Below are 11,141 nucleotides of genomic sequence, written 5' to 3'. Positions count from 1 at the left end.
CACCTCTTTCTTTTTTTTCTTTTTTCTTATTTGGGACACATTTAAAGCATAACTAAAGTCGAATGAAGAACGTTGTTTTTTAACAAAGTCAGAAGAAACTGTAAAATGTGGTATTAGGTGATTGGGGTGTCATGATAAATCAGATGCTTTAAACTTGAAATGTACGTGTATTTGTAAAGTCAGCAATGGACATGAATAAAGGACTTTGGTGAAAATCTCATACTGAGCAGAATGCTCCCAGCATGCAACAGAAGAACAGTATGGCCCAAAAGACCACACCACAACTGATTCAATCAAAAATTCAGCCTTTATTGGTATAACATAATGCAAAAATGGGTAAAAACATTTAAAAACAGAAACACGTGTGGCAATTGCCCAATATTTACAATATGAGTTGCTCCATAATAAATAACTATAGCACAAATAGCAAATGATCAATACTAATAACTCCAGACCTGGGCCGCAGAAAATAGATAGGTAATAACAGACCAGTGTTACCAAAGGGTTCCACAGGAACTGACAGTGACCATAGTGTTGAAAGATGAACTAGAAACGGAGTCAACCATAGGAAGGTGAGGAAAACGGACAAAACCGGCATAGATCAATTACCAAAGTAAATGGAATACAATAGAAATGTGCACCGTAGTGTATCAATAAGGGCTGTATAGCCGCCAAAGTGCTAAGAGTGTGCGCGCTTACCAGTGGGAGAAGGAGCGTTTCGCTGCTAACCGCGGCTTCTTCCAGGCATGACTAGAAACGAATGCTCCCAGCCACGAGAGCACAAGCGCCACGGCCACATGCTCACGCAGGCACAGAAGATGCTGACCTGCAACGGAGAAGACCCCGGGACACCGGCTGGGAGCGGAGCTGCAGCGAGGGACAGATGCCCGAGGCTGGAGGAAGCCTCAGGGAAGTAGATTGATTTTTTTTTTTAAACCCAGGACTTGTCCTTTGAGTGAAAATAAACTGATGAGATAAACAATTGTATCTACCTTACTCCTAAAAATGACTCTTAGAGATCCTACAGATTTATTTACAGTGGCTTGCAAAAGTATTCGGCCCCCTTGAAGTTTTCCACATTTTGTCACATTACTGCCACAAACATGAATCAATGTTATTGGAATTTCACGTGACAGAGCAATACAAAGTGGTGTACACGTGAGAAGTGGAATGAAAATCATACATGATTCCAAACATTTTTTACAAATAAATAACTGCAAAGTGGGGAGTGCGTAATTATTCAGCCCCCCTGAGTGAATCCTTTGTAGAACCACCTTTTGCTGCAATTACAGCTGCCAGTCTTTTGGGGTATGTCTCTACCAGCTTTGCACATCTAGAGACTGAAATCCTTGCCCATTCTTCTTTGCAAAACAGCTCCAGCTCAGTCAGATTAGATGGACAGCGTTTGTGAACAGCAGTTTTCAGATCTTGCCACAGATTTTCGATTGGATTTAGATCTGGGCTTTGATGGGCCATTCTAACACATGGATATGTTTTGTTTTAAACCATTCCATTGTTGCCCTGGCTTTATTTTTAGGGTCGTTGTCCTGCTGGAAGGTGAACCTCCGCCCCAGTCTCAAGTCTTTTGCAGACTCCAAGAGCTTTTCTTCCAAGATTGCCCTGTATTTGGCTCCATCCATCTTCCCATCAACTCTGAACAGCTTCCCTGTCCCTACTGAAGAGAAGCACCCCCAGAGCATGATGCTGCCACCACCATATTTGACAGTGGGGATGGTGTGTTCAGAGTGATGTGCAGTGTTAGTTTTCTGCCACACATAGTGTTTTGCATTTTGGCCAAAAAGTTCAGTTTTGGTCTCATCTGACCAGAGCACCTTCTTCCACATGTTTGCTGTGTCTACCACATGGCTTGTGGCAAACTGCAAACAGGACTTCTTATGCTTCTTGCCACTCTTCCATGAAGGCCAATTTTGTGCAGTGCATGACTAATAGTTGTCCTATAGACAGATTCCCCCACCTGAGCTGCAGATCTCTGCAGTTCGTACAGAGTCACCATGGGCCTCTTGACTGCATTTCTGATCAGCGCTCTCCTTGATCGGCCTGTGAGTTTAGGTGGACGGCCTTGTCTTGGTAGGTTTACAGTTGTCCCATACTCCTTCCATTTCTGAATGATCGTTTGAACAGTGCTCCATGAGATGTTCAAGGCTTTGGAAATCTTTTTGTAGCCTAAGCCTGTTTTAAATTTCTCAATAACTGTATCCCTGACCTGTCTGGTGTGTTCTTTGGACTTCATGGTGTTGTTGCTCCCAATATTCTCATAGACAACCTCTGAGGCCGTCACAGAGCAGCGGTATTTGTACTGACACTAGATTACACACAGGTGCACTCTATTTAGCCATTAGCACTCATCAGGCAATATCTATGGGCAACTGACTGCACTCAGAACAATTACGCACACCCCACTTTGCAGTTATTGATTTGTAAAAAATGTTTGGAATCATGTATGATTTTCGTTCCACTTCTCACATGTACACCACTTTGTATTGGTCTTTCATGTGGAATTCCAATAAAATTGATTCATGTTTGTGGCAGTAATGTGACAAAATGTGGAAAACTTCAAGGGGGCCGAATACTTTTGCAAGCCACTGTATGTTTAAAAACTTATAAAAGTAGATGTATTGCTTTGTCTCAGCTCAATTACAGATGACTGCACCATGTGTCAGAGATCTAAAATAGATTAACTTTTTATCTATCTCGTTCTCTTTTTTTGGGCTGTAATTCCTTATCAGCGAGGGAAGATGTAGTCTGACTGACTAGGTCTCGACTGGAGAGAAATTCTTAGTTGCATATTTGTATGTTAACTTTAAGCAAGAAAAAGAAGAAAAGGAACACAGCATAGTTATTTGTATACTTGTCACTGTAATTACACATGTCTATCTCATCATGTCACATGTTAAAGTTCCCTTTGACTTGCTATGGGACCACTTGTAACAGGACAGACTCATTAGAGCAGGGATATCAAACCGGTCCTTCGAGGGTCGAGGTCCTCACACATTTTTGACACAGCTCAAATTAATTGATGGGTCTGAATCAGGTGGAACACATTCCTCTCTTTCTCAGTTCATCCTAAACACTGGCATGGATCTTGTCCTCCAGGCCTGGAGTTCGACACCTATGCATTAGAGAATCCAGATCTCCACTAGCCATTGCAGACATTTATCTACCCAGACTCCAATGTAAAGTCAAAGGGAGGGGAAATGGGCTGAAAGAGAAAGGGTAGAACATTCGACCACCCTCTCACCTCCAAGTCTATGCTCTGTCCCATGAAATGCTCCCATCTTTTTATGAACTACTATGTAATGACAAAGTTAAACGTTGTCACATTGCCTTGCAGGAAACAAATTATAAGTTGCTATCTCACTTTTATAGGTGTCCCTCTACATCACGGACATGCTCACAGGCAATGAGATCTCAGCTCCGTATTTGGTGGGATTTTCCTGAGATCAGACAGTTTGTAGGTAAGTATGTTTGGTAAAATCAATAGATTTGCATTACCAGGTTATCCAGGTCTCATGGAATTGCTGTATTGTCCCTAATAGCAAATTTGGTAGCTAAAGTTACAAATAAATCCTTAGACATTGTCTTAAAGGGTCCAGACTAGACTATGGGCACCCTGTATAACTTGCTCCCTCACCAATTGCACTGAGATCATGAATTAAGTTATATACGTAAGAGTGAAAAACATTGAATCTATTAAAAAAGGAGTCCTTCTTTAAAGTTAATTTTTTTGGTCAATCAAACATCGATTGTGGTAGGCCATTTTCAGCAAACTGAGCAGTCTGGAGTTCCAGACACATCTTCTCAATTTAAATTAAATTAAATTATTATTACGTTATTAGGGAGGAGCTAATGGGGGTATGGCCAGCAAAATAGCAAAGTCAGTATTCCTTCCCACACTCACAATGAGGAATGCAGGGCGGACTGAGGACAGCAGTAGCAAGTGAGCAAGGCTCTATAGCTTTGTTTTCCAGTGATCAAATTTAATATTGAGTAGCGTACCATGGCAATACGATACATGATCAATTGGAGATAGATATCAGTGCCCAACCTAAGTGTACTTTTTACGTATTTGCAACCCTGTCCTGCACAACACTGTTGCTCATTGTTCCTTTCATGGACATGTCTTCATGAATACTGACTTTTGCCAGTGTAAGAGAGGCCTATAGTGCTTTTGAGATTGGCCTGGGTTTCTTTGAGGAACCCTCATCATTGGTTGATTGCTAGGGCGATAGCTTTTAAGACATGATGCGACTAAGCGGAATGTGTCCTGCAGTGCAGGAGACAAAAAAACAAAATGGGCTCATACATCATTTATTGTGGGGCAGCCGTACACATGCGAATTCTCGGCAAACATAGCAAAATGACCATCTCACCCAAATATTATCCAGCGTGTGTTGGAGGCTTTAGTGTGATCTTTGTTGGTCAACCACTCCTGAAGAGGTTAACAAAGGTTCTGAATTGCCTCCACTTAGATGTGATATGTCTGATGGTGGACTGGTGGAGTCTGACCTCCTTAAAGGACCACTCCACTGAAAAAAATAAGCAGTTAAACTCAAACAAGTTTTGGTCTACTCAATCTCCTCATGGAGGATTCTTAGGGTTTTCTTTGTTTTCAAAAGCATTTCCTCAACGGCAGTTCTTAGTCTAACTGGCAACATAGTGTACAAGTGAGTAGGGAGGCTGGCTGGTATCTTACTATTTTGGCAGTTAAACTGCCGTTGAGGAAATACTGTTGAAAAAAAAAAAAAAGAAAACACTTAGAATCCCCCATGAGGACATGGACTAGTCCAAAATCTGTTGGTTTTGTCAGATTTTAACTGCTTAATTTTTTCGTTGGCGTAGTCCTTTAAAGAGTTTTAAGACCTTGTAAAGCCTGGTGAAGGCATCTGTTACTGCATATGGTAGATCCTTAAAAACCTAATTTGATTGAGCAGTGATGGGTGTTTGGATTGTGAAGACTCAGATTTTTGTTCTTTAGATAAAGCACAGCTGGCAACACTCACACCTGATAAACATCCCATTTAAGGCTAGATTAAAGTCAGCTGAGGCAGCCCATAATGATCTGCCAATAATCAGAGTCCAACTCCCGATGGCCACCCGATCAGCTAGCAGATCAATTTGGCCAAGTGACGTCCCTCCTTCCCGCTTATTAGCAGAACATGTCAATAGCCTGCAGGCTACCTATGCAGGCTCGGATTTACCATAAGGCACTGTAGGCACGTGCCTACAGGCGCCTGATGATGGAAAGGCGGCTCACTCTCCTCCCTGAGTGCCTCCCTCCCTGCCTCCATTCCTATACCGAGTCCCAGGGTTTGTGTAAATGATAGGTTACTCACCCGAACCTCAGCATTCCACTGATGAGATTTACCTTCAACTGGCGACACCTCAAGTTACCTAATACTTTGAGTCACCTCTGGCTACTGGGGTTACCTCTGGCTAACTAATACTAAGGTTCACCTGCAGCTACAATGGACAAGGGAAATAAGTGAGAAGTGACAGCTGCGCCAGCCAGCCCTCCTTGGTGCGGTTAGATGGGGGTTTGTAGATTCATGGAAGGCAAAGTCTAGGATGCCAGGACATTTGTGCCTATAGGCTCTAGTGATGTAAATCCGGGCCTGTACCTATGCATCTGTACAGTCTGGGCCCAGCCAAGTTGCCCGAACCCTGTCAAGCGACATCCATCTAGCATATGTACGGGCCTTTACTCTGTTTCCCCTCAAAGGAACTGATAACAATGGTGACCTACCTGGCCTGACCTACTTTTGCCTCATGAATGTGTAACTTTGGAATATTCACTGCAATGCATATATGACTAGGTATAATATTGTGGACTCATTTGTTTAAAGTGGACCTGAACTCTTGCACAGGACAGAACAAAAGCATAGAGAAATGTATTTAGAGAGTTTAGCCTGTTAATCCCCGCTTATTTGTGTCTAATAACAAGTTGTAATTTGATCTCTCCCCGTGTCACATGACTGCCATGGCAGAGATGGCAGATTACCCCGATGTGAAAGGACAGGATGTTAACAATATGTCTGCTTCCATGAAACCAGGAAGTAGAAACACTGCAGATTTATTTTAGGATTTGTATCAGCTGTAAATGAAATGTTTTTGGTTTATAGGTTATTATTCTGTTGCATATCTTAGAGCACAGAGGATGTTCTGAGTTCAGGTCCGCTTTGATTGTGACCATTATTCAGTTTTATGACTTGTGTGAAAAGCACACATTTGTGCAGTGATATAGAAAATCCCGTCACCCGCTAATCTCACAGTATCAGGTGAATATAGAAGAAAGGTTACAGATAAATATTATCTCGGGTATGCTTTAGTTTTGATTTATCTGAAGTCTCTGAGTAGCCCTTGGTTATGAGGTTGAGGTAGCATTTAAATATAGACAGCTTTTTGTCAGGGGTACAGTATGTATTGGTGGGCCTAATGCCATTAAAGTGAACCCAAGCTGAAAATAAACTGAAGAGATAAACAGTTGAATCTATCCTCATACTCCTACAAATTACTTTTTTTTTTAGATACTCTAAGGTTTTATTTTATGTTTAAACATTTACAAAGTAGATTGAATGTTTCATAGTCTTCTGCCTAAAGTATCCCAAAGCTAAAATATTTGAACTATTGACCTTTTTTTAATCTATCCCCTGCACTCAGAAGTTGTTCTCTGCATGTTAAAGTGTTATGGCTGTAATTCCTTATCAGTGAGGGCTACTATAATCCAACAAGGGTCTGACAAGAGAGAAACTGTCACTTGCATGCCTGAAGGTTAACTCTTTCAGGCAGAAAAAATGAACACAGCCTAGTTATTAATGTTTGGCACTGTACATACACATGCTTATCTCATCATGTCACATGTCATCTAGGTTAGAGTTTCCCAACCCTGTCCTCAAGGCCCACCAACAGTACAGCTGGCCATACACTACCTGATTCCCCGGCGATCGACAGCAGATTCGATCACTGGGATCGAATCTGCTGTCACATCGTTCACGCTACACGCTAAATTTCCCGTCCCGTCGATCGTGCGGGAAATTAGCGTCGATTGCCCGCGGGTAGGGAGCGCGTCGCTAGCGGCGTTCGAGTGCCCGACAACTGACGCAATACAGCTGCAATACATTACCTGCTCCGCCGGCGCGACTCCCCAGGTCTTCGCTGTCTTCTCCGCTCTGGTCTCCGGGTCTGACATGCTTCACTTCTTCCTGTCCCGGCAGGAAGTTTAAACAGTAGAGGGCACTCTACTGTTTAAACTTCCCCCAGACAGGAAGAAGTGAAGCATGTCAGACCCGGAGACCAGACCAGAGCGGAGAAGACAGCTCTCCCATATATGCCATAATGTCTATTAACAGTGATTGCTTTAGTTCAAAATGTGTAAATACACATGTTGAGATTTAGGGGTAAACTAAGTTTTGTGTTTAGTGTCTAGTTAATAGCTCAGTCTTCATCCTTTAATGCATATAATAGAAAATGTGCATGAATTGCATTAATTAGCAATACAGTACACAACGTTTTTTGTGCATTGCACACATGTATATTTTGCAATAAATATATTGAAAGTACCTCTCTGGCTGGGTTCCTTAGCACCATTTCCTGCTGAGTGTGCAGTGTCATTTTATTGGACAGACAGCTGACAAAACTCCACCCCCTTTTCTATCACCACACACATGTAGCTGTCAGGTAGGTGCTAAGAAGAGGCAATAGTCTTTCCCAGTGTGCACAGAGCTGACTCTGCCCACCTGCTCCCCATGCTGTTTAGAATTTAACTCATTGTGGTCAGAACTGCAGTTACAGCTCAACACATTCTTATCTCACTGTCTCAGCTATGTACATAAAATCAACCATGCCCAGTGTACTGGTGCTTTTTTTGTTGTTGTTATTTGTTTTTTTTTAGGGTTAAATAAAATGAGAAATGGTTTATTATTGTGATCAAAGCATGTTCACGTGACTGGGGGAAGGTGTGGGAAAGGTGATATGCTTTATTACATCCTGGCAGGGAGGAAAGGGACAGTCCATGGGACTGCTGCTGAGAAGAGATGAGACAATGAGATGTTAATAATTTTAATTGCATGCACATTTAATTCAAATTGTATGCAGTATGGAATCAGACCAATCACGTTGATTTTGATGGGCCAGTACATTTTGCATGTAAGATGGAACTATTAGTTTATCATTTACCATCTCTATTGCTGAGCTGAAGTGCTGGCCACAAAGAGTTGATTTATCTCAGCCCAGGAAGGAGGTGGGATCAGATCTGCTCTGTGCTGGGAAAGTAACTTCCTCTCTACTGGCAACAAGGAGCTACAGAACCCAGCCAGACAGGTATTTTCAGTATAAAAACGTACACATGTACAATGCTCAAACCTTGTGTGTTTACTAGTTCATGCAACTTTACTATCTCGTGCATTTAAAAAATGGGAGGCTAAACTAGGGCTGTAACACATGTTTCGTGACCCAGCATGTTCTCCTGCAAATACTGAAATAACACGTGTCACACAATCCAATTGTCAAGGTAGGATTTCCTCCAGCAGCCCCCCGGGGGTCACTCTATGTGACAGATCACCCCGGGGCAGCCATGCACTTGTTCTAAGCAGACATCTCCCTCCAGCCCTGGCAAGGTCATCCTGTGATCTGCCCTCCTCATGTTCAAGGAGGACAGAGCATGCTGAAACACAGTAGGAGCCTTTGCTACTCGGGGATTATTTTTAAACTCACCCGGATGGAGAGTGGAATAAATTATTCATTGGAGGGAAGAAGGGAGAGAAGGAGGCTGCTGCTGAAGTGCTGATGTCAGGAGACAAGTGCGGTGTAGTATGGTGCAGTCAGGATAAGGAATGCCTGCCAGCCAGCTCTCTCCCGAGCCTCTGTTCATCTCCCAGCCCTCACCACTGCACAGTGCACACACATACTCTCACACACGGGGGGCCAGATGAGGATGGCGTTGGCGAAGGGACCCCTGCTATTCTTGCTGTTGTTGGGATGTATGCACCACCATGCTGCTCAACTTAAGAAACCTGTCAAATGTCCTTCCTCCTGCAGCTGCACCAAGGAATCAGTCATCTGCGTGGGCTCTTCAGGGATCCCCAGGACCATCCCCAGCGACATCAGCTCCTTGTAAGTGGAACGCCGCTAGCACAAGTTGCTTAAATGAGGATGTTGTGAACTGAGCGCATACAGCAAGTCTCTATTCTCTCCACAGCCTCAGAGGAAACACTGTACTGTTTATTCTAATGGCTAACTATGATAGGACTAACTATAGGGTTAAACCGGGCCTGAACTCAGAACTGCCTCTCTGCTCTAAAAGATAAGTAGCAGCATAATAACCTTTATTGAAAAAAAAAATTTCTTTGTTATAGCTGATACAATTTTTGCAATAAATCTGCAGTGTCTACTTCCGGCTTTCATGGAAGCAGACATAGGGTTAACCAGGGCCGGGCAGAGGCGATAGAGGCTCCAGCCTAGGGCGCAGTGTAGGAGGGGGCGCACAACTCAACTCCGCTATCATTCCCCTATTGGGTTTGGAGCAGAGAGAAATAATAGGGGATACATGACAGTGTGGGCAAGCCAGATAACTAGAGAAAAATGTCTCGGTTTTCCTTATGTCCTGTGCCAAAGTTCAGGTCCACAATTAAAGCTGAAACTTTATCAACAGGGGCGTAGCAATAGGGGTTGCAGAGGTAGCGACCGCATCGGGGCCCTTGGGCCAGAGGGGCCCTGAAGGGCCCTCTCTCAACTACAGTATTAGCTCTCTATTGGTCCTGTGCTCATAAAAATCACTTCTAAAGATACTTTGAATAGTGGTAATCATTAACAAACTGTTTCCCATCCCATTCTAGCACCTCTGATACTGTAGTTGCCATTGGCAGGTTTTGGTGCGCTGTATTAATTGTTCTGTATAGAGTGCTTGGGGGGCCCCATTGTAAAACTTGCATCGGGGCCCACAGCTCCTTAGCTACGCCACTGTTTATCAACTTTGTTTATGTATCTTAAACCTGATTATTTGAATTGCTACTTTTTGAAGGTAGGATAATACCTTGCCAATGCGCGTAAGGCTCCTGATAAACATGCTTTGGGTGACACATTGGCACAGGGTGTATAAGAGTGGAGCTCCCTAGAGGTGTGACTTTGCAGGACTATGGCTGCTTTTGCTTTAAAGGGCAACTGAAGAGAGAGGTATATGGAGGCTGCCATGTTTATTTCCTTTTAAGCAATACCAGTTGCCTGGCAGCCCTGCTGATCCTCTGCCTCTAATACTATTAGCCATAGCCCCTGAACAAGCATGCAGCGGATCAGGTGTTTCAGACAAGTCAGATCTGACAAGACTAGCTGCATGCTTGTTTCTGTTATTCAGATACTACTGCAGAGAAATAGACCAGCAGGGCTGCCAGGCAACTGGTATTGATTAAAAGAAAATAAATATGGCAGCCTCCGTATACCTCTTAGTTCAGTTCCCCTTTAAATCTTGCTGCAGATGTTTGTTTATGCAGCTCTGTCATTGACACCTTTTTAAGTAATCCTCTTCAATTTTAACTGTTACTTAATTATTCATAGTGCAATTACATTAAGCTAACCATACTTCAAAGACTGGCCAAACCATTTGGCATGGCCTGAAGCAGTCCTGGGCACCACTCTGCTCCATCACTGACAGGGGCTGCAGTCTTGCATAGGGCATACCAAACTTCTGTATTTGTGGGTTGGAATAGCAGGCAGGCAATCAGGGCTGGGGTTCTGGTACCCGCCCTCTGTGACATCACACAGGATGGCCTTGGTACGGCAACTGGTGGTAGAGGCAGTTAAAGCAGACCTGAACTCAGAACTTCCTCTCTTCTTTAAAAGATAAGCAACAGCATAATAACCTTTAAAGAAAATCATTTTTTTTGTTGCAGCTGATACAAATTCTGCAATAAATGTGCAATGAGTCTACTTCCTGCTTTCATGGAAGCAGATATAGTGTAAACATTCTGTGATTAAGAATTATCTGCCGAGATTCCTGAGCTGACACAGCAGAGAGATCAAATTACAGTTGTGATTAGTCACAGAGGAGGGGGAATTAGACAAGCTGAACTCTCTAAATACATACAGGGGGCATTTCTCTGTGTTTTCCTTCTGTCCTGTGCAAGAGTTCA

The 11,141-nt window shown here is 43.2% G+C and overlaps 1 protein-coding gene across 2 annotated transcripts in view; it reads left to right on the top strand.

Annotated features, from left to right (window-relative positions):
* The first annotated feature begins 3,422 nt into the window (after positions 1–3,422).
* LGI2 (leucine rich repeat LGI family member 2) overlaps positions 3,423–11,141 on the top strand; it is a 73,410-nt gene continuing 65,691 nt past the window's right edge. Inside the window, exons 1-2 of one of the 2 annotated variants that reach the window (XM_068278211.1) lie at positions 3,423–3,476; positions 9,055–9,129. Coding sequence is in view for 1 of the 2 variants with exons in the window: in XM_068278206.1 (XP_068134307.1) it covers positions 8,945–9,129 (185 nt within the window). In the remaining variant the exon portion in view is untranslated. Of the gene's footprint in view, positions 3,477–8,805; positions 9,130–11,141 lie in introns of those variants that run through there. The other variant, XM_068278206.1, reaches the window with a different exon arrangement.

This window comes from Hyperolius riggenbachi, chromosome 1 (genome assembly GCF_040937935.1).
Source record: "Hyperolius riggenbachi isolate aHypRig1 chromosome 1, aHypRig1.pri, whole genome shotgun sequence".
NCBI classification, from domain to species: Eukaryota; Metazoa; Chordata; class Amphibia; order Anura; family Hyperoliidae; genus Hyperolius; species Hyperolius riggenbachi.
The sequence above is the reverse complement of the archived record's forward strand: the minus strand, read 5'-3'. Positions and strand labels throughout refer to the sequence as shown.